The sequence below is a fragment of the Myxine glutinosa genome, chromosome 8, assembly GCF_964187855.1.
Source record: "Myxine glutinosa chromosome 8, kmMyxGlut1.1, whole genome shotgun sequence".
Taxonomy (NCBI): domain Eukaryota; kingdom Metazoa; phylum Chordata; class Myxini; order Myxiniformes; family Myxinidae; genus Myxine; species Myxine glutinosa.
Window position 1 is genome coordinate 34,218,240 of NC_136268.1, and position 23,761 is coordinate 34,242,000.

Here is a 23,761-nt window from a genome sequence, read left to right on the forward strand (position 1 = left end):
TCCCCGTCCGTGATTGGTATTCGTTACCATGATAACTTGAGAACAGCTGAAAAGATCCAAGTCAAACTTGGTACAGGGATGTATAATGACGTAAAGAACTGATTAGAATGAGATTATGGGGTCAAACAAACATCAGAGGTACCATTAGGCAGTTAGGTAAAGATTCTGTTACCCAGAAAACTTGTGAACCAGTGATGGGATTTTGACCAAACTTGATACAAACCCAGATACAGTGCCTTCAGAAAATATTCACACCCCTTGAAATTTTTCACATTTTGTTATGGCCTGAATTTAAAACGTATTAAATGTAATTTTTTTTGCAACTGAGCTACACATAATACCCCATAATGTAAAAATACAATTTTATAATGGAAATTTTTACAAAAAAAAAAAAAGAAGGATATACAGAATTAAATCCCACTGATTCAATACTCCGTAGAAGTGCCTTTGGCAGCGATTACAGCTTCGAGTCTTCTTGGGTATGTCTATAACAGCTTTGCACATCTGGATTTGGGGAGTTTCTCCTGTTCTTCTTGCAGATTTGCTCACGCTCTGTCAAGATGGATGGGGAGCGTCAGTAAACACACAATCTTCAAGTCTTTCCACAGATTCTCAATGGGATTCAAGTCCGGGCTTTGGCTGGGCCACTTTAGGACTTTCACGTTCTTGTTCTGAAGCCATTCCAGTGTTGCTTTGGCTGTATGCTTGGGGCCAATGTCCTGTTGGAACGTAAACCTCCATGCACTGCAGTCGAAGGGCATTTGCACTCTGAAGCAGATTCCCCTCAGGAATTTGCCAGTATTTGGCTCCATTCATTGTTTCCTCTATCCTTACCAGTCTCCCAGTCCCTTCTGCTGAAAAGCATCCCCATAGCATGATGCTGCCACCATCACGCTTCACGGCAGGGACGGTGTTAGATGGGTGATGAGCTGTGCTCGGTTTCCAGCAGCCGTAGCACTTGTATTTTATTTGGTATACAGGGTTGAGGCTCATGTAAGAGCTAACACATTAAACACGAAAACATGCACGGACACATAAAACATACAATAAAGGGAGCGGGAGATAAGCGGGAGCGAGAGCGGAAAGAATACAAGCACAACAACAGTAGAGAACAGGGATGTCGGTAGATCTGTGGAAAGGAGAGAAGGGGATGGGTACGCGGTATAGAGCAAATGAACACTACCAGTAATTTCAGGAAAGAAGTTGATTTGGGGTGTTTTAATGTGGGTAAAAAAAGGTCAAGGTTTTGGATGGGGGAAGATAAGAGATGAGGGTGAACAGCTGTTGTAAAGACCTGGAGGGAGGATGAGATTTGAAGAGAGTGTGGGAGTTTGTTCCAGAGGCAGGAAAAAAAAAGAGGAATGAAAGAGTGAAGGTGAGCAGCGAGTCTTGCTTTTGGTAGTTTCACCAAAGAGGGTTGCTGGCAGATCTTGTGCATCCTGAAGGAATATTTGAGGGACAGAGCACAGACAGAGCTGGGGGATCTAGGCTGGAGAGGATTCGGTAGAATGCAGAAAGACTGCCAACCTGCTGCGGTGAGCAGGTGAAAGGCCATCAGAATCAGCTTCATCGTGGGAGATACCAATGATTCTGAAGGCTTTGGTTTCAACAGCGTGAAGTCGAGCTAGGTGTGTGGCAGGAGCACCAGCCCAGAGGGGAGAGCAGTATTCCATTCAGCTGCAGATTAAAGCTTTGTAAGTGGTGAGGGGCTCAGAAGTGCCAAGAAAGGACTTTGCACAATGGAGGATGCCCAGTTGACGACTGGCTTTGGAGTCCACCAACTTGGAAATGTGGTTTCCCCAGGAAAGATCATGGCAGATAGTGAGACCCAAAAGCTTGAGTGACAGAACTTCTTCAAGAGGATTGTTGAGAAAATAGATGGGAGGGTTTTCCAGACGGTCTTTGCGGAGAGACTTTTTTTTGCATTCAGGCCAAACAGTTCAATTTTCGTCTCATCAGAACACAATATTTTGCCTCATGCTCTCAGTACCTTTCACGTGCCTTTTGCGAACTCCAGGTGTGCTATCATGTGCAATTCTCTCAGGAGTGGCTTCTGTCTGGCTACTCTCCCATAAAGCCTAGATTTGTGAAGTGCCACAGAGACTTGTCCTTCCAGCAGGTTCTCCCATCTCAGCCAAGGAACTCTAAGTTCTGTCAGAGTAGTCATTGGGTTCTTGGTCACCTCCCTGACCAAGGTCGTTCTTGCCCGGTTGCTCAGTTTGGTAGGAGGGCCAGTTTTAGGAAGAGTCTGGGTAGTTCCATATTCTTTCCATTTCTTAATGATGGATCTCACTTTGCTCTTTAGAACTTTCGAAACTAGACATTGTTTTATACCCTTACCCAGATCGATGCCTCCTCACAATTCTATCTCAGTGTTCAACGCACAGTTCCTTGGATTTCATGGTGGAATTTATGCTCTGACATGCACTGTCAACTGTGGGACCTTACATAGAAAGATGTTTTTTTCAAAATCATATCTATTCAATTGAATCGGCAACAGGTAGACTCCAGACAAGTTGTGGAGACATCTCAAGGATGATCAAAGTAATTGGATGCAGCTAAGCTCAAATTGGAGCGTCATAGATAGCAAAGGGGTTGAATACTTATTGACTCAAGACATTCAGCTTTTGATTTATATTTTGGAAAGATTTAAAAAATATATATTCCAGACATTATGGGGTATTATGTGTGGACCAGTGACAAAAAATTTCAATTTAATCAATCTTAGAATTCAGGCTGTAACAACAAAATGTGAAAAAAGTCAAGGAGTGTGAATATTTTCTGAAGGCACCGTATATTATAATGAAAAGATGAACTGATTATATTTCGGCATCAAAGGTCATGTCAGGTAAAAAATGTGATACTTGAGAATTTAAACATACTGAAGTATGCTGAAGGGATTTAAAACAAACTTGGTACATGTATAATGATGTAATAATGTGGGCGGAGGCATATTGGTCGACGTCGCAACTTCAAAGAGTGTCGTTGTAGTTTTCATTAAATCCAATATGGCTGCCATGCAATGTCACCAATGACGTCATTAATTTCATTCATTCACATCAGGTCAAAGATCACATATATGAAGTTTCAGATAAGGATTTCAATTCAACCAATTACGGCTGAAATACCAATTCATCGATGTCATCAATATCACCCTATATACCCCTTGGGTAGTTGATGACATTTGCCATGTTTCCATTTTTTTTTCATTGAGCGGTTTCAGAGGAAACGTCCAAATCTTTCATTTAATCCAATATGGCTGCCATACCATGTGACCTATGACGTCAGCGTTAGCAAAAAAAATATTCTCCATGGGGAGTCCTTCCTATGTTTAAACTTTCACATCAATCGGATTAGCGGTTGAAGAGAAAACCATTTTTAAAGCTAAAATATGTGCGGACGGACAGTGCACGCACACACGCATCAATAGTCTTGCATCCCCTTTGGGGGGGAGACCAACAAGCATGAAAAATTGGATTGTGTGTGTTACCACTCTCAGTATGCTTGGCAAATACACACTCCACGAGTTAATGGCATGACATAGGAATTGCAGGCAGCAGTGGTCGAAAATTATAGCCTTACATCGTGAAGTATGGTTTCAAAATAAGGAACTGTACAAAGTGTACTGAAGACATTAAAACAAATGATCATAGGTGTATAAAAAAAGAAAAGAAAAAGAAAAGATAACGGGGCTTAAGGATCATTGCAATCATCAGGTTGAACAACAAATGTCAAAGGCATACCCACATTTATTTGGTCAAATACATAATTTACCAAAAGCAAGGGGGGGGGGGGGGGGGGAAATAAAGATTGCCAACACCATTCTTAAAAGAGGTGAGCAGGAATGAAAAACCTTCCCCAAGCATATTCAACATTTACAAAAAGGTAACGCCTCAACAACAATGGGGATTCTATTCTACAATTTGATGGGAAAGAGCAAGCACATAAATCATCGAAGGGAAGTGAGAACATTGCTGCACTTCAGAGAATTTACAAATAATACAAAAGATACAGTAGAAAACAAAGGAAAAAAACAAAAAAAAAAAACAATAAAACTTGTATTTTGTTTGCTTACAACGTGGCGTCTGCAAAATGCTAACCAGCAAGCGGATAATCATGGGTGTCTGGGGGACCTGGCGTCTTGATGCTCGTCTGTCAAGAGTTTATAAAGAGGCAGTCCGTACAGAAGATTGAAACATTAAGGTAAAGGCAAGGCCATCATTTCTCCATTTCTGCGGTAAAGCTTCTCTTGGCCAGGATGAGGCTCCCATAGTGGCCAAAAGAGTCGACACGGTTGGTCTAAATCGAGCTCCCCGACGGCTGGGAGCGATTCACAAAGCAACGACTTCCTGTGGCGTCAGCGGTCGGAAGCAAATCCAGGCTGAAGCAATTCCATCCGAAGTCTGCCGCATTCAGAATTATTCCAGCCAGGAAAATATAAGCCACGATAAAAAAAACATTTTTAAATAAAAATCTAACTCATCGTGTGTCTTGAGCTAGATTTCCTCAGGCATAAACCCAAAACCAAGCTACCCAAATGTAGGAAAAAGAAATTAAATCAAAATATTTACAAATTTCCAAAGAAACAAAGAAAGAAAAAAAAACAACAAAGAAAGAAAAAAAACAACCATCAGCACCAGTAGGTTGTCACAATGAAACTTCCACCACAAGAAAAGGCATGACATCATAAGAGTGAGGGGGGGGCGAGGGAGTCCAATTATGTTCAAGTATGGCCAAATAACCCCTCAAAGCACCTGATAAAAACAAGGAAAAAATCTTTATTAAGTTTTTTAAAACAATTTTTCTACCAACAACCGAGCATCATGAGCATATACAAGAAAAGAATCGAGCGTACTAAAAGCTGCTTTCTGCAGCCAAACATGGTCCTGAGAAGTGACCTCACTAGGCACTCGACGCAACGGCGAAATCACGACATCGGGCCCACGATACTACTTGCGCCGAGTAATGGCAACGCCAATTATAATTATCACCATATCGTTTCGAAAAGGGCAAACATTGCAAAAACCCAATTCAAAAAGAAATGGAACGCCTGTACAAAATGTCAAAAGCAACAGCACTGTCAATGTCAAAAGGTGGAGGCCGGCTATTTCGCTCCAGGTGGAAAAGCTGGCTCACCGTGAGAGGCGGCCGGCACCTGCATTTCCCAACAACTTCAATTCTGCACACATCCAGAACGATTGTGCCTTCATGGGATCAAGCTAATCATTTTCCTGCATTTTCTGGGTAATGCAAGAATTTGTACCCCTGACTTACCGAGACAGATGGCTATGTGAGGAGGCTTCACAGTATTTGGCTTTGAAAGTGGGCCGTTATGAATGGCCAGAACCCTAACCGGCCACAAACAACAAACGTAACCTGATATACCACATCGGCAAAGCAGGGGCAGAAACAAAGAATGTCAACAAGAGTGTGAGGTACTATACAAAAAAAAATTAAATTGCCAAAGAAATAGCAGAAAAGTACAGGAAAAATAAAAAAAAATAGGAGGAAGAAAAACTTTAGTTCAGCACGTCCTGTTAACTGTTCACGGCAAATTGGGTTTACAAGGATTTGAGTATACCTTCTAATGATTAGTTTGAAACAGCTGCACTCGGTTTCAAAATACCTGAGACATACGTGTCGGTCACAAGGTGAGACATCACGTATTTGATCACGCGTCCCTTTATTCAAACACCCCCATCTTGTCCCTTTACCAACACCAACCCCCGCATCCCGCCAGCCTTCCATCACCCACAAGAACAGGTTGGAACTGATTCATGGCAGCATATTCAGTTTCATTCGGTGCTTGTGCACACCCCTTTAACCATGCTGGGGTAAGTATAAAGACCATCAAAACAGGCATAGAGTGGTGATAGGGATGATGTCTTTAGGCCCCAAGAATAAGTGAACAAAATGGCATTTTGCACCCAAATGCCGCATGTCTCCACCAAAATTGGAGAAGGTGTCCGTTATCGCAGGGTAGTCAATGGACCAAACTGCAGGTGTTGTGTGGCCATTGTGCATTAGTCTTCTCCAAGGCAGAAAAAAAGGCTTCGGCTTGTGCTTCCATCTCCTGCAGGAGCAAGACACTCACTTAAACGTTTAAAAACAAGTACGGATACATTCAAAGTACACTGCCCCAATGCCAAATAATTAAATATCCTCCAGCGCGGCATTGCCGGGGCGCCCCTGACGCCCGGCAATACCGCCGTGCAGCTCATAGAGACTGTATTTGGAGGGAGAGGTGCACAATATTTCATTGATTAATTGCATAATTAAAATCAATAAAAGACTGTCATAAAATATTTTATAAATCAATTGGCTAATAGCATAACTAAACCATTAGTGCTTCATCCAAAGATGTAACTTTTAGAAATGTAATTAAATAAGTCATTCATAAAAAATTTAAAGAATTTTTTTTTTTTTTTTTTTTTGTATACTGAATCGAGGCTCGTGAAAGAGCTAACATTTATTCCACAAACAAATCAACCAGACAAACAAAACATACAAAAAGAGGGAGCGGAAGACAAGATGGGGAGAGGAGGGGAAGCACACAAACACAACACCTGAGAGCAGGGAGAAGCACGGGAGGGAGAGGGCCTGGGGGGAGGAGGCGTGGGAAGGGGGGGTGGTGGGGGAGAGGTATAAAACACAAGGAGACCAAGGACTTCCAGGACAGAAGTTGGTATTTCAAAAAAGTGTAGGATTTGGGGTGAAATTAGCGGGGGTAGAAAAGATCAAGGTTTTGGATGGGGGAAGATAAGAGATGGTGGTGAACAGCTGTTTTAAAGACCTGGAGGGTGGAGTGGGATTGACGAGAGTGAGGGAGTTTGTTCCAGAGGTGGGAGAAAAGAGGAATGAAGGAGTGAAGGTGAGCAGAGAGTCTTGATTTTGGCAGTTTAACCATAAGAGGGTTGCAGGCAGATCTTGTGCGACCTGTAGGAATATTTGGGGGACAGAGCCCAGAGAGAGCTGGGGGGGGCAAGGCCAGAGAGGAGTCGGTAGAAGACGGAAAGACCACCAACCTGCTTGCGGTGAGTGAGTGAAAGGCCCATCCCAAAGGCCCAAAGGAAAATACCATAAATTAATTTATTCATCAACAAATAATTAATGAATCGATTGATTGATTAATCAATAAACCAAAAATACCCTTTACAGACAAATCACTTGGTCATTGTCATGTCCAAATATTAGCTCAAAAGGTGCCCGAGATATTGGCCAGATGAGAAAGAAAATAAATAAATAATTGATAATGAAAATAAATAAATACATAATAATCGTAAAAAAATAAATAAAATTAACCAACTGCCTAATAGAGATGGTGGTGCTCTCAAATATCCATGGTGCAAAAACTTCCCTGAAAATGTCTGCTGCTCTTCTTCTGCTCCGATCGGATCATCTGATCATGTCCTTGTTAAAGTGGACATCTCTCTGACCATCCTCAGGGAGCCTGCTCAGCGTCGACGAGTCTGGCATTTCACTCAGGCCAACTGGCACGGTCTTCAAGCAGCCATCAATCATCTGGACTGGTCTCCCATCTCTACCACCTCTGACATCAACTCATCCTGGGAATTCTTCCAAAGTAAATTGCTCTCTCTCATGCACAGATTTATCCCATCTCGTCTTCAGTTGTCATACCCTTCCTCCCGTCCATGGTACACGGAATCTTGTGGTGAGGCTGTTGCCCAGAAACAACTTGCCTTCGTCTCCTGGAAAGCAAATCCAACGGAAGGAAATCTCATTTCCTTTCACAAAGCCCGAAACAAGTGTGTGTCCACCCTCAGGAGAGCCAGGAAACAATATCTCTCCGTTCTCAAGACCGAACTCTCTTATCTGTCTCCCTCTTCCAAATCCTGGTGGCGTCTGGTCAAATCCGTTTCTGGTGTTTGTTCCCCCTCCATCCCCTCCCTTACCTCAAACGGCTACACAGCTGACTCCGCACGTGAAAAAGCTGAATGCCTCAACTCTGTGTTTGCCTCTAAATCTTGTGTCCCAAACCCATCCCTCTCTGTACCCACCATACCCAGTCGTACCCTGCTGCTCCTGGACTCCGTGTCCTTTCCTCCTGACAAGGTGGAAAAGTTTCTGTCAACCCTCGACTCTGATTCTGCAACTGGACCCGACGGCATCAGCCCACGGGTCCTAAAATCCTGCTCTGCTGCTCTATCTCACCCTCTCTCTGTTCTCTTCACCCTCTCTTTTGCTCAAGGTCAACTGCCATCTGCTTGGAAATCAGCCAACATCACCGCTTTGCACAAAAAAGGTGCAAAAACAGATCCTAGCAACTACAGACCAATCAGCCTTCTCCCAATTATCAGCAAAGTCATGGAATCCATCATTGCTTCTGATATGAAATCTTTCCTCTTCTCCAATGGCTTGATCTCTGATCATCAATTTGGTTTCAGACCAGGTCACTCTACTCTGGACATGCTGCTTCTGCTGTCTCAACAATGGATGGAGGTCCTCAATGCCAAACAGGAAATTAGAGCTGTCTCCCTCGACATATCACGTGCCTTCGACACGGTCTGGCACCCCGCTCTGCTCACCAAACTCTCCTCCTTTGGTATCCATGGAAATCTCCACGCATGGCTGGCGGACTTCCTCTCTAGTCGTCGTCAACGTGTGGCCCTGAATGGGTTTCTCTCATCTCCTCTTCCTGTTCAGGCTGGAGTTCCCCAAGGCAGTGTTCTGGGCCCCGTGCTTTTTCTGGTCTTCATCAATGATCTCTCTGACTCTCTCGAAAATCCTCTCTATCTCTTTGCTGATGACTCCACTCTCTGCCGCTCCATTCCTCTTCCCTCAGATCGGCAGTCTGCTGCCTCCTCACTCTCTGAAGACCTGGACAAAATCACAGACTGGTCAAACAAGTGGAACATGTCTTTCAATCCTGACAAATCTCACACTCTTACTATGTCTCTCCGAAAAGATCGACTGGACAACCCTCCCATCTACTTTCTCAACAATCCTCTCCAAGAAGTTCTGTCGCTCAAGATTTTGGGTCTCACTATCTGCCATGATCTTTCTTGGGAAAACCACATTTCCAAGCTGGCCTCCAAAGCCAGTCGCCGACTGGGCATCCTCCGTCGTGCGAAGTCCTTCCTCGGCACACCTGAGCTCCTCACCACATACAAGGCTTTCATCCGCAGCTCAATGGAATACTGTTCTCCCCTATGGGCCGGTGCTCCTGCCTCACACCTAGCTCGGCTTCACGCTGTTGAAACCAAAGCTTTCAGAATTATTGGAATCTCCCGCGATGAAGCTATCTCTGAGGGCCTTTCACTCACTCACCGCAGGCAGGTAGGTGGTCTTTCTGTCTTCTACCGACTCCTCTCCGGCCTTGCACCCCCAGCTCTCTCTGTGCTCTGTCCCCCAAATATTCCTACAGGTCGCACAAGATCTGCCAGCAACCCTCTGATGTTTAAACTGCCGAAATCTCGGCTCTCCGCTCACCTTCACTCTTTCATTCCTCTTTTCTCCCGCCTCTGGAACAAACTCCCTCACTCCCTTCAATCCCACTCCTCCCTCCAGGTCTTTAAAACAGCTGTTCACCACCATCTCTTATCTTCCCCCATCCAAAACCTTGATCTTTTCTACCCCCGCTAATTCACCCCAGATCCACCTTGTTTGAAATTCCAACTTCTTTCCTGGAAGTCCTGGCAGTGTCCATATGTTTTATACCTCTCCCACTGCCCCCTTCCCACGCCCCCCCCCCCCAAAGCCCTCGCCCTCTCTCAGATCTCTCGATGTCTCCATGTCTCTCGGTCCCTGCTCTCAAATGTTGTGTTTGTGTCCTTCCCCCTCTCTCCCCATCTTGTCTACCGCTCCCTATGTTATATGTTTTATGTGTCGGTTTGTCTTTCTGTGTGTTCATGTGATTAATGTTCGCTCTTTCACGAGCCTCGATATTGTATACAAAAAAAAAAAAAAAAAAAAAAAAAAAAAAAAATAGAACACGTAAACCAACACCATTTCATCCGAATGTGTAGCTAAATATATATATATTTTTAGTAATTAATCGAATAATTAAATAATTAATCGATTAATTGATTGATTGATTAATCAATAAATAAAAAATAGCCGGTGCAGCAAAATCACTTGGTCATTGGCATGTCCAAATATCAGCTTCCAAACTCAAAAGGTGCCTGAGATAATGGCCAGAAGAGAAAGGAAATGTATAAGTACTTAATTAATCGCTAATAATTGAATAACTCATCAATTAATTGATTAATCAAAAAACAAAAAATACGGTTTTTTACAAAGTACTTGCTGTGCCGAAATTTCAGCTTCCAAGCTCAAAGGATGGCTGAGATATCGCCTGGACAAAGAAGAAAGAAAACAAGAAAGAAAATAAACAAACAAACAAACAAACAACCAGAGTGAAAACTGAGTACTCCCTTTCAGCGTGCGTCATTGCCGAGCCCCCTACGGTGCCCGGGAATGACTATACGCAGCGCCTGGAGATGGCATCGGAAAGGAGCGGTGTACAACAAACAACCAGTGACAAGCGTTACGCCTAGGTCCCCCGTCGGTGAAGTGATGCGAGTTGACAAAGTGGAAGACGCAAGGTGGCCATCTTGGATTTTGACTTGGCGACCCAATTTTCAATGGCGTTCTCCCTTATGCGTAGACACACCCACACACCAGATTAGAAGTTCGTAGTTCGTTTATTTTTCAAGATATTTCGCTCAAAAGGTTCAGACATATATATGGTGGCGGCCATCTTGGATTTTGACGTGGCGACCCAATTTTCAATAGCGTTCTTCCTTATGCCGAGATACACCCACACACCAGATTAGAAGTTGGTACTTCGCTTATTTTTCAAGCTATTCCACCCACAAGATTCAGACATACATGGCGGCGGCCATCTTGGATTTTGACGTGGCGACCCAATTTTCAATAGCGTTATTCCTTATGCGTAGATACACCCACACACCAGATTAGAAGTTAGTAGTTCGTTTATTTTTCAAGATATTTCGCTCACAAGGTTCGGACATATATATGGTGGCGGCCATCTTGGATGTTGACGTAGCGACCCAATTTTCAATAGCGTTCTTCCTAGATACACCCACACACCAGATTAGAAGTTGGTACTTCTCTTATTTTTCCAAGATATTCCGCTCAAGGTTTAGACATACATGGCGGCGGCCATCTTGGATTTTGACGTGGCGGCCCAATTTTCAATAGCGTTCTTCCTTATGCATAGACACACCCACACACCAGATTAGAAGTTAGTAGTTCGTTTATTTTTCAAGCTATTTCGCTCACAAGGTTCAGACATATATATGGTGGCGGCCATCCTGGATTTTGACGTGGCGACCCAATTTTCAATAGCGTTCTTCCTTATGCCTAGGTAGACCCACACACCAGATTAGACGTTGGTACTTCGCTTACTTTTCAAGATATTCCGCTCACAAGGTTCAGACATACATGGCGGTGGCCATCTTGGATTTTGACGTGGCTTGCACCCACACACCAAATTAGAATTCGGTCCTTCGTTTACGCACGCACGCACGTATGCACGGACTGAGGGGAAAACCATAGTCCCCCTTTCGCTCCGCAGTGCGACAGGGGACAAAAACTGAGTACTCCCTTACAGCGTGCATCACTGCCGAGCCCCCTTCGGTGCCCGGCAATGACGTTTTGCAGTGCCTCGAGATGGCATAGGAAAGGAGCTGTGTACAATAAATAAACCTTTCAATCGAGAAAACACATGAGCAACTGTTAATGCCCCCAAGTACATGACGCTGGGAGTACTCCCAAAATCAAAATGGCAGCCTGGCGTTGGCTTAGCGGTTAGGGTGCCGGCTTGGGATCCTAGGATCCTGGGTTTGAATCCCGGTCGATCGCTGAATTAACGCCAGGGGGGTTGACTCAGCCTGTCATCCTTCCGAGGTCGGCAAATTTGAGTACCAGCTTGCTGGGATGAATGATCACGGTGTGTACCCCGATTCAGAAGAGGCACACTGTATCCCTGCGCATCGTAAGAGCGTGACCAAGGGTTGGCGTCAGGAAGGGCATCCGGCCATAAAAACATTGCCTCAAACAGGGAACCATGATTGTCATGGGGCCCGCAAGGCTAACCCCCGCTCTAGCGGGGAAAAATGGCCTTAAAAACGATCATTCATTCATTCATTCATTCAAGGAGACCGATAAATTGAAATTACGATTTCCAATTGCAAAATATCGAACAGGGCACGAGTGCAATTTTACGTCGTGCAGTCACGCAACTCAGCAGCTGCAATGGAAATCGAGAAAGACCAGAACCTGCAATGCAACATTCAAAATGGCACTCGCGCATATTGCCTTCTGGTGGGAAACTAATAAAGAAGATTCAGAATAGCATTACCTTCATACCAAGTATATCAGCATTGTCTATCTATAATGGAGCACATGCATATATGGATATACAGTGGCCTGCAAAGGTTTTTACCCCCCCCCCCCCCCCTCCAAAGTTTTCACATTTTGACACCACCTGAGCTTATTCAAGATACTTTCAAATGCAACTTAATGCAGAGAATCCTCACAAACTACTTCAAACTGATAAAGCTAAAGAATGTGGATAAAATGGGAAGACAGAAGCCAAACAGTTCAATCTTGGTTTCATCAGACCACAGAATCTTGTTTCTCACAGTCTGAGAGCCCTTTAGGTGCTTTTTTGCAAACTCCGAGCGGGCTTTCATGTGTCTTTCACTGAGGAGAGGCTTCCGTCTGGCCACTCTGCCATAAAGCCCAGATCGGTGGAGTGTTGCAGTGATGGTTGTCCTTCTGGAAGTTTCTCCCATCTCCAAACAGGATCTCTGGAGCTCAGCCAGAGTGACCATCGGGTTCTTGGTCACCTCTCTTACCAAGGCCCTCTCCCCCGATTGCTCAGTTTGGCCAGGCGGCCAGCTCAAGGAAGAGTCCTGGTTGTTCCAAACTTCTTACATTTAAGAATTATGGAGGCCACTGTGCTCTTGGGAACCTTCAATGCAGCAGATTTTTTTTTTTGTCGGCTTCCCCAGATCTGTGCCTCGACACAATCCTGTCTCTGAGCTCTGCAGGCAGTTCCTTCGACCTCATGGCTTGGTTTTTGCTCTGATATGCATTGTCAGCTGTGAGACCTTATATAGACAGGTGTGTGCCTTTACAAATCATGACCAATCAATTGAATTTACCACAGGTGGACTCCAATCAAGGTGTAGAAACAACTCAAAGATGATCAAGAGAAATGGGAGGCATCTGAGCGAAATTTCAAGTGTCATAGCAAAGGGTATGAATACTTATGTCATTGTGATATTTCAGTTTTTTCTTTAAAATAAATTTGCAAAACTTTCTAAAATCCTGTTTTCTCTTTGTCATTATGGGGTATTGAGTGTCGATTGATGAGGGAAAAAATGAATTTAAACGATTTCAACATAGGGCTGCAACATAACAATATGTGACAAAGTGAAGGGGCCAGAATACTTTCTGAATGCACTGTATACCTCAAAAATAAGTGGTGGTTGAATTCAGTGACCTGATATGCAAATTCTCTTCAAATTTCAAGTCAATCGGATTAAAATTGAGGATTTTAGAAATTCCACCTCAATTTGTTGACCTTTGGTGTATGTTGACCTTTGGCCTATGTTGACCATAAAAATAATAGGTGGGTGAATTCAACCACTTTGTGCTCAAACTAAACTCTCAACAAAAACATCAGAAAACTAGAACAGCACTCAGGAGACAGCATACCTCTGCCTGGTTGGCCATACCACCCAATGGTGAAGAATCACTTCAAAAATTCTACCAGCTGGATCCGGATCCAGATCTTCACCAAAATTGAATCGATTCTTCCTTGTCACACACACAACCAGTCCACCAGGTTTCTTCCAAATCCGTCCATAACTTTTTGAGATATCCTGCTATGTATCGTTTTTGGCCCTATCTCCAAATGGTGAAGAATCAATTAAAAATTTAAATAATTCTCATATCCGAATCCATATTCAGATCTTCACCAAAATTGAATCGATTCTTCCACGTCAGACACCCAACCAGTCCAACAAGTTTCGTCCAAATCCATCCATAACCTTTTGAGATATCCTGCTATGTATCGTTTTTGGCCATATCTCCAAATGGTGAAGAATCACTTTAAAAATTAAATAATTCTCATATCCGAATCCATATTCAGATCTTCACCAAAATTGAATCGATTCTTCCTTCTCACACACAACCTCTCCACCAAGTTTCGTCCAAATCCGTCCATAACTTTTTGAGATATCCACTGACAGGCCGGATATGGATTCAGACCTGAACCAAAATCGAAGACCTGTTCTTGTCGCCCAACTAACTCGTCCACCAAGTTTAGTCATCACTCATCCATAACTTTTTGAAATATGTTATTTATCGCTTTTCGCCCGATCTCTCGCAATGAATAATCACTTAATAAATTAAATAACTCTCGTATCCGAATCCAGATTCAGATCTTCACCAAAATCGAATCGATTAGTCCTTGTCACACACACACAAAACCTCTCCACCAAATTTCGTCTGAATCTGTCCACACCTTTTTGAGATATCCTGCTATTCATCATTTTGTCTGTATCATTCAATGGTGAAGAATCAATTTTAAAATTCTAGTAGCCGTATCCAAATCCGGATCTTCACCAATATCGAATCATTTTGTCCTTGTCACATACATTACCTCTCTGCCAAATTTTGTCTGAATAAGTCCACAACTTTGAGATATCTTATTCACAGACAGAAAAAAAAAAAAAAATTTTTTTTTTTAAACTCAGTGGAGCATCCTATTGACATATATATATATAAAACACAGTTTGTGTGTGTGTGTGTGTGTGTGTGTGTGTGTGTGTGTGTAATGTTACCGATAGACTCCTAAACGGAGAGGCTCATGTACTTGATATTTGGCACAGACATGGCCATTGAGCCTGAGAAGAACATGGCCGACCTAAAAATTTATTTCATAATATTTCTTTACCATATTTTTACCTCAGCGCGGAATATTATGACCGGAATCTGACCGGTAGCAGAGCAGCGCGCTGATTCGCTCAGAGCGATCACGTGATGTTCGTTGCCGCCATTAACTCAGTTACGCGTTCGCACGTATTTCAGAGCGAAAAGCGATTGCGTTTTTGCCGGGTACTTCTGCATGATTAGCATTTAGCATGATTTAGCATAGATAGTAGCATGTTTCACATAGATTTTTTTTCAGCGAGCAGAAGTACCCGGCATTGTACGAATAATATATAGATAGTGCCGTGTCGGGCAGAGTGATGCCGCTGTGGGAGGGACCGAGCAAGGTCGCTGTGGGCGGGACCGAGCGAGGTCGCTGTGGGCGGGGCCGGGCGAGGTCGCTGTGGGCGGGGCCGGGCGAGGTCGCTGTGGGCGGGACCGAGCGAGGACGCTGTGGGCGGGACCGAGTGAGGCAGCTATGGGCGGGGCCGAGAGAGGTCGCTGTGGGCGGGGCCGAGCGAGATCTGCGTTGGTGCGTTGCCGTTGCCTGGTATAAAAAGATGGTGCTTGATGCTCTCTGCGTCAAGATACGGACTTGATGTCTGTATCTTTACAACAGACATTCCAAAGATGATGATGATAAATGTAATACCACTCAAGGAAGGCCCACAACTCAAGAGAGTGGAAAAAAACAATAAAATGAACAAAAATACGGGGAAGGAGAAGCAACCACTCAGAAGAATGACAGAAAATCATTTCCCTTAAATTTACCGTGTTCACCAACTAGCACGACCAGATACAGGACACCAAAATAATTTCCCTTACACATATCGTGTCCACCAACCAGCAAGACCATACCACTTACCTCTGGATCAAACTGTATTTCAAATATTCAAACGGTTTTTACATGCTGCCATCTCCTAGCAACCAATGAAATTTTTCAAAAATATTGTAGTACATTAATTTTTTAATAATGTACCATATTTACGGCAGTATATTTATTTACGCCATGAGTAAGGAAGGAAAATTTCCAGCGCGCTGATTCGCTCATTGATGACGATCACGATCACGTGATGACGTGATCACGAATGATGTTCGTGACGCGATCACGTGATGTTCCTTGCTGCCATAAACTCACAGCAAGTAGCATAGATTTTAGCATGATTAGCATTTAGCATGATTTAGCATGATTTAGCATAGATAGTAGCATGTTTCACATAGATTTTTTTTCAGCGAGGAATATCATATACGGATTCTGACCGGTGGCAGAGCAGCGCGCTGATTCGCTCAGAGCGATCACGTTATGTTCCATCCGCCAGTTGGCTTCACTTTTCACGGAGTATGAGCGTTCTATATATTTTCTATTCAGTGCGCCCGACTCGCTCACGTACTTGATTTGTGGCATAGACATGGCCATTGGGCCTTCCCGTTGTAATTTGTGCGAGGCTTTTGTCCGATTGAGCTTGAGTCGAGAGGGCAAATGTACGGGTTGGGAATGTACGGGTCTCCCTTCCCCCACCCGGCAACGCCGGTACTGGAGGGCGTCACAGGATCGGTGAGTCTCCAAAATCCGCTTCGTGCTGTTGAGAAGATTCAGGACGATGTCGCGATTGTTGTGCTGCTCTCCGACCATGAGAACTGCAACGTCATTGTTGACTGGCCCGCCCCTTCCCTCCCCCCTCCATCCTACCCCCTCCCCTTCTCCCCTCCCCTCTCTTCTCCCTCACGTTTATACACGGAATGCCGGGTACTTCCCCCCCCTCTTCTCCCCTCCCCCCTCTCCCCCTCTCCTCTCCTCCCCCCCCCCCCCCCGTTCCCCTCGCCTCCTCTTCCCCCTCCCCTCCCCCACCCGGCAATGCCGGGTACTTCTGCTCGTCAAAAATAATTGATCGTTGAATTCAGTGACCCGATATGCAAATCGTCTTCAAATTTTAAGTTAATCTGATGAAAATTTACAATTTTAGAATTTCGGCCTATGTTGACCTCAAAAATAGTTGGTGGTTGGTTTCAGTTCGCTGATATGCAAATCCCATTCAAATTTCACGTCAATCGGATGAAAATTGAGGATTTAGAAATTTGGAAAAAGTGGTTGACCTTAGGCCTATGTTGATCTCAAATAGTTGGTAGTTGAATTCAGTTACCTGATGTGAAAATTCAATTTAAATTTCAAGTCAATCGGATGAAAATCGAGGATTTTAGAAATTTGAAAAAAGTGGTTGACCTTTGGCCTCAAAAATGTATACGATTTTGTCGGACCCCGAACTATACCATTTGGTGAAGTTTCGTGAAGATTGGTTTGAAATTGTGAAATTGTTTGAAAAGTTGATCAGAGTGATCAACATACTTGTCAAAAAAAATAAAAACATTTGCCAAGTAACAAGCAGACAGGTGAAAACATAATCTCTAACCACCTCGGTTAAAAAAAAAAGTTTCAGTGGAGGTAAAAAAAAAAGTAAAACGTGTCAATTCGTGTTCGCCATTTTCTCATAAAATGGTGTGTTGAAAATTTGAGGCCAAATCAAATGGTAAAAGTAAAAACGTATGCCCCGGATACAGGGCTGGCGACAGGGACACAGAGAAGCTGTGCTGAACATGATTACAAACTCATTAGGCTGGTTAAAATAACTCCGACATCCCACAGCATGGGTGCCATGTGGGCAAGCTTGCAAGGCCTAGAAAGGTGACAGCAAATGACAGGGCACAGCATACTCAGATGATGCCAAAAATAAATCTCGCACAAGATGTAGCTCCTCATTGGGAGCAAGAAAGGGATTCCTGTCAAACAGAATCGAAAAGTTTCTCCCCACTGAAAAGAATGGCTAAATTAACCTTCTCTCAGGGGTTCCCAGAATTCGTCGTTGTAGAAATATAGATATATAGTAACATCACAGTACACTTCTACAAGCAATTAGGGTCCAAAGGTGACCCACTGACCTGCACAAGCAAGGTTTTGTCATACTCTTTTCGGTGCCTGAAAATACACTGGGCAAGGTTGGCATGCAGCCGCTCAAGCTCCTCCACCCGCAAGTTATGGCTGTCCTTCACGACTCGCTCCATTAAGGCCTGGTGGTGAGAAACAGAGGTCAAGTTGTTATGTTCTCCCACTGTTTTTTGAAGAACCTGATGAGTGATTGAAGGTTTTACTGTTCATTTGTGGAATGGACCTCCCTTACCCTCATCCATTCGTACCACAATGCACGGCAAAATAAATTTTCATTACAGTGGTGCACAGCATTGGAAATGTGCTCGCCTGCTGTGCAAACTCTGCTTGCCTACAAAATGTGCAAACTCTCAATTAAAGAAGTTTAATGATTTGCAATTATCTTTTCCAAAGTCCAAATCAAACTCAGCAAATGGCTCACCACAAGCACAGCTTGGTAGTGAAAAAACGAGTCATCCTTTCATGATATCCTTGATGCCCTCAATTTATAATAATAATAATAATTCATTTATTTTGTATAGCGCTTTTCAAGAAGCCCAAAGGCGCTTTGACAGAGTGGAAACATAATGCATAACAATACATGAAAACAACAATTGCAAAAAGACAAGAATCAATCGGGAAATATTTAAAGCAAAAGGAGGGAGAAGGAGAAGAGATAGTCAGGGGTTAAATGCTGTGGGTTGAATGTTGAATGCAGTGTTGAACAGGTGTGTCTTTAGTGATGTTTTGAATGTGGTGAGTGAGGAGGAGTCTCTGATGGTGTGAGGTAGTGAGTTCCAGAGGGTGGGAGCAGCGATGGAGAAGGCCCTGTCCCCCCAGGATCTGAATTTGGTCCGGATGGAGGGGGTCAGGAGGTTGGTACCAAAAGAGCGGAGGTTGTGGGTGGGAGTGTGTCTGGAGAGGAGGTCAGCCAGGTAGGATGGGGCCAGGTTATGGAGGGCTTTGTATATCAAGAGGAGGATTTTGTACTGGATTTCTGGGGGATGGGGAGCCAGTGAAGCTTGTAAAGGACGGGGGTGATGTGGTCACGGGTCAGGGAATGGGTGAGTAGACGGGCAGCGGAGTTCTGAATGTATTGGAGTTTATTGGTGATTATTGAGGGTGAACCATAGAGGAGGCTGTTGCAGTAATCCAGACGGGAGGTGATGAAGGCGTGGATGAGGGTTTCTGCAGCCGTGGAGGAGAGGGATGAGCGGAGACGGGCAATGTTTTTCAGGTGAAAGAAGGCTGACTTTGTGATCTGTTTAGTGTATTTGTCGAAGGAGAGGGTTTGGTCAAAGATGACGCCAAGATTCCGGATGTGAGGGGAGGTGGATACTGGGATACCGTCGATGTTGAGGGCAAAGTTATGGGTGGATTTTGTGAGCGTTTTTGGGCCAATTATGATTATTTCAGATTTATCACAGTTAAGCTTGAGGAAGTTGATTTGAAGCCAGGATTTTATTTCAGTGATGCAGTTTGTCAGGATAGAGTGGGTGTCGGTGGAGACGGACTTGGTGGTTATGAAAAGCTGGATGTCATCGGCGAAGCAGTGGAATTGGAGACCATGACGGCGGATTAAGTGACCGAGGGGGGACAGGTAAAGGATGAAGAGGGGGCCAAGAACTGAACCTTGGGGGACACCTTGGGGGAGGGGAGCAGTGGGGGATTTGCAGTTATTGATGGAGATGAACTGGCGTCTGTCAGAGAGGTATGATTTAATCCAAGAGAGGGCAGTGCCGGTAACGTTAAAGGTGGATTCAAGTCGGGTGAGGAGGATGGTGTGATCGATGGTGTCAAAGGCAGCGCTGAGGTCGAGGAGGACGAGAATGTTGAGGTTGCCAGCGTCAGAGGAGAGGAGAAGGTCGTTGGTGATTTTGAGGAGAGCAGTTTCAGTACTGTGGTTGGAGCGGAATCCGGATTGGAATGTTTCATACAGGTTATTGGCAGAGAGGTGATGTTTGAGTTGAGTGGCTACAGCGCGTTCCAAAACTTTTGACAGAAAGGGTAGGTTGGAGATGGGTCTGAAGCTGTTTAGGGTGTCAGGGTTTAGACCAGTTTTTTTTAGAATGGGGGTAACAGTGGCAATTTTGAGGGAAGGTGGGACGATGCCTGTAGACAGGGAGGAGTTTATTGTTGCAATGATAAGTGGAGAGAGAGCAGGAAGGGAGGCCTTGACAAAGCTGGAGGGGATGGGGTCAAGAGTGCAGATGACAGTTTTCATTCCTATGAGGAGTTCAGAGAGGTCAGTAGGGGAGATTGGGGAGAACCGAGACAGGGGATGGCAGGACAAGGGGGGGGCAGGTGGTTGGAGGGGGAGCGGGTGCGGCGGTGGTCAAGCTGTTGTAGATGTTGTCAATTTTGCGTTGGAAGAAAGCGAGGAAGGACATGCAGTTGTCTACTGTGAATGACTGGGTGGTGGTGTCCAGGGGGCTGAGGAGTTTGTTTATTGTAGAGAAGAGTGCTTTTGGGTTTCCAGAGCCAGAGTGGATAATTTGAGAGTAGTAGGCGGAGCGGGCGCGGGAGAGGGCATCTTTGTAGTGTTGTAGGTGGTCCTTGTAGGCTTGGGAGTGAACTGTGAGACCTGTTTTATTGCGGAGTCTTTCAAGTTGGCGAGCACGAGTTTTCATCAGGCGGTGTTCAGGGGTAAACCAGGGAGCAGAATGGGTGAAAGAAACTGTTTTGGTTTTCATAGGCGCAAGCTGGTCAAGGCAGGAGGAGAGAGTGTGGTTGTAGTAGTCAGTGAGGTCGGAAGGGGTGTGGAGGTCAACGAAGGGAGAAGTGGACATTTTTTCAGAGAGGGTGGATGAGAATGAGGTCGGTGAAAGAGCGTTTAGCTTACGGAAGGTGATAGTGCGATAATGTCTTGGTGCTGGGGTGGGGATGTTGATGGTCATAGTGATGGCGAAGTGGTCAGAGAGGGTGAGGTCGGAGCCAGAGAGATGGTGCAAATTTAATCCAGTGGAGCAGACAAGGTCCAAAATGTGACCACGGATATGGGTAGAAAAGTCGACATGTTGAGTGAGGTTAAAGCAGGTGAGTAAATCAGTGAAGTCAGTGGTTATTGTGGAGTCAGTGGAGTCCATGTGGATATTGAAATCACCAAGGAGGAGGATTGAGGGGGAGAGGGAACATAGCTGGGTCAGAAAGTAGGAGAAGTCAGACAGGAATGATGGGTGTGGTTTGGGAGGGCGGTAGACGACAGCCATGACTGACTGCGTGCGACCAGAGTTTAAAAGCCAGGTGTTCAAATGATGAGGATGAGGCGATGGGGATGAGGCTGGTCCTGATGTCTTGACGGTGGATAACGGCAATTCCACCACCTCGGCCCTCCGAGCGTGGTTTATTGACGTAGGAATATCCATTGGGTGTGGTGAGGTTGAGTGTGTAGTAGTCCAGAGGTTGTTGCCAGGTTTCGGTGAGACAGAGAAAGTCCAGTTTGTTATCCAGGATGTATTCGTTCAGGATGAGGCATTTGTTGTTGAGGGACCGGGTGTTGAACAGGGTGAGCTTGATGATGTTTTGAACAGCAGGGATGAATTCAGGTGATTTAGCCAGGGTCCATAGGCAGGAGGTGCGATTGTGTGCGTTGCTGTGACCAGGTGCGCTGGGACGAAGAGTGAGAGTGCGCTGAGCCGACCAGAGGACGGGGATGGAGTGACCTGATTGCAAATATACAAACTTACGACCGGAGCCACGGTGAATGTACCTGGGTCGTCGGAGGAGTCCATTTGATTTGATGGCAGCGCGTAAAACCGTGTGAATCATCCGAAACGGGAAGGCCTTGATGGGTCCATCTAAATATTCCCCTCTCCGATATGACCGTCCACTCAAGAAATAAATTGTACAAACAAAATGCCCACCTCAAGTTGTGCCATGTCCACTATGAGCAACGGTTGTGGCTCATCTATAGCCTCTGTAAGTTGCACATCTCCAAGTCCTGCCTCAAGCTGCTTCTGCAGAGCACGACAACACTTGATGTTCGGTGTACATGGGGTTTCTGCACAAACACGCACCAGACTGCCCTTTACCTCTTGTACTCAATGGGAGGTGGGAGGGGGAAGAGGAGGGGAAGGGAGAAATCAACAATCTGTATTGGAAAAAAATACATCCAACATATAGTTGGACATTTTATTTTTTATCTAGTTGAAACAATATGGGCATACACTAAGAATGCAACAACTACTGGGTTGCCATGAACACACACCAATACATCAGGGATTTTAAAACAATGAAAAGCTTTAATTGTCCTACTTCATAAATAAATAAAAAATCCAGTCCCATTTTTTTAGGAACATTCATTCAAGCTTTAAACACGTAAACTTAAAACTCCTTTCGTTTTATGGATGGCAACTTTGGTGGACAATCCCGGTTGAAGCAACTTAAACTCACTATACCAGCGAAATAGATAATTATTTCAAAATGAAATCAAATTTCCTCGAGCAATTGAAGAGAAATAGTAAAACTCATGGACAGTTTGTTAAGTACTATTTGGGACTAATGGGAATTGCAGGTTGAACCTTGTATGTTGAGCTACAGGAGATGGGGCAGGAGGGAAGACCGGGGGTTGGGGAGGGGAGGGGGGAGAGCAGGGGATGCCGGAAGGATATGTTATGCTCTTTTGTGGATTTCGTGAGAAGGGGCGACGGTAGTGGAGGAGGGGAGGGGTGAAGGGGGAGGGGTGAAATAAATCAAAAATAATTGGTGGTTGAATTCAATGACCTGATATGCAAATCCTCTTCAAATTTAAAGTCAATTGGATTAAAATTGTGGATTTCAGAAATTTGACAAAATTGTTGACCTTTGGCTCATGTTTACCTTTTGACCTCAAAACCAATAGACTTCTTGCTTATGCCAAACTCCCCCATTTGATGAAGTTTTGTGAAGATTGGTTTGAAATTGTGACCTGTAGGTGGTTGACATAGACAGACAAACAAACAGAAAGACAGGGGTGAAAACATAACCTCTGTCCACCTTAGGTGGGATAGGTAAAAAATAAAAAAATAAAAATTGATATATAACAAACCGTCATGGAACGTCTCCTTGTTCTCAGACCGAATGTAATTAATCGGCGTGGAAACCAGCATCCGGTTCATCACAGAGACCTCTTTTTCATCGTTTGTGCATTCAACCTCTTCACAAATACTTTCATCAGCAGGTGTCCTTTCACCATTTTCTTTATTCGCCTCCCCCACCATCTCAGAATCTTCAAGACTCCCATCAGCTGTAACAAAGTCATCATCGTTTTTTCTGAAAACCACCTCTTTCCCAGTCGCAATGAAATTGCTTCTCTCCTTGTCTTCCATCGAATCTTCATCCTCGTTTAAAAAATGCTCAACCTTGTACTCGATTGCATCATTCGCATGCTTCTCTTCATCATTTTTTCCACATTTCGTAGGTTCTTTTTCTTCTTCTTTATTCACTTTGCCATGCTCAATTACCATTTCAGTCTGGAAACAGAATTGCATACATGCAAATAAAAGAACACACCAAAATTCAAACTAAACCATAAAAAGACTTCCTTTAAAAAGTCGAATCTACAAACTGTGTTTTGCACAACAAGACTGCTAAATAAATAAATGAAAGTTTGACGAAGGGCCATCATTATCTATCTATAATTCCAGTAATCTCTGTCTGTACGTTTGTACGTTTGTACGTTTGTTTGTCTGTGACCGCTGTTTCTCGACAACCACGGGTCCGATATACTTTTAACTTGCCAGGTATATTGCTGGGGACCCGAGGATGTGCCTTTTCAAGGTTTCATATTAATCGGACAATTACTTACCGAGCTATGTCCAAAAAACGATTCAACCAATCAGAGAGCTTGCAGAGGGCTTTGCGAATGGACCAAACCATTCATGTAAATAGAGGGGGGGGTTCTGTGGTCGTTGCGAATGGACCAAACCATTCACA

At 44.3% G+C, this 23,761-nt stretch overlaps 1 protein-coding gene across 10 annotated transcripts in view; it reads right to left on the bottom strand.

Annotated features, from left to right (window-relative positions):
* Window positions 1–2,697: 2,697 nt before the first annotated feature.
* Window positions 2,698–23,761, bottom strand: part of LOC137432409 (ATPase family AAA domain-containing protein 2) — a 155,564-nt gene continuing 134,500 nt past the window's right edge. For all 10 annotated transcript variants that reach the window (XM_068124315.2, XM_068124313.2, XM_068124320.2 and 7 more), the window contains 4 exons: window positions 22,875–23,298; window positions 21,712–21,848; window positions 17,863–17,991; window positions 2,698–6,073 (listed from right to left, as the gene is read on the bottom strand). In XM_068124315.2, the coding sequence (XP_067980416.2) occupies window positions 5,984–6,073; window positions 17,863–17,991; window positions 21,712–21,848; window positions 22,875–23,298 (780 nt within the window). In that variant the 3' untranslated portion in view covers window positions 2,698–5,983. The remainder of the gene's footprint in view (window positions 6,074–17,862; window positions 17,992–21,711; window positions 21,849–22,874; window positions 23,299–23,761) is intronic.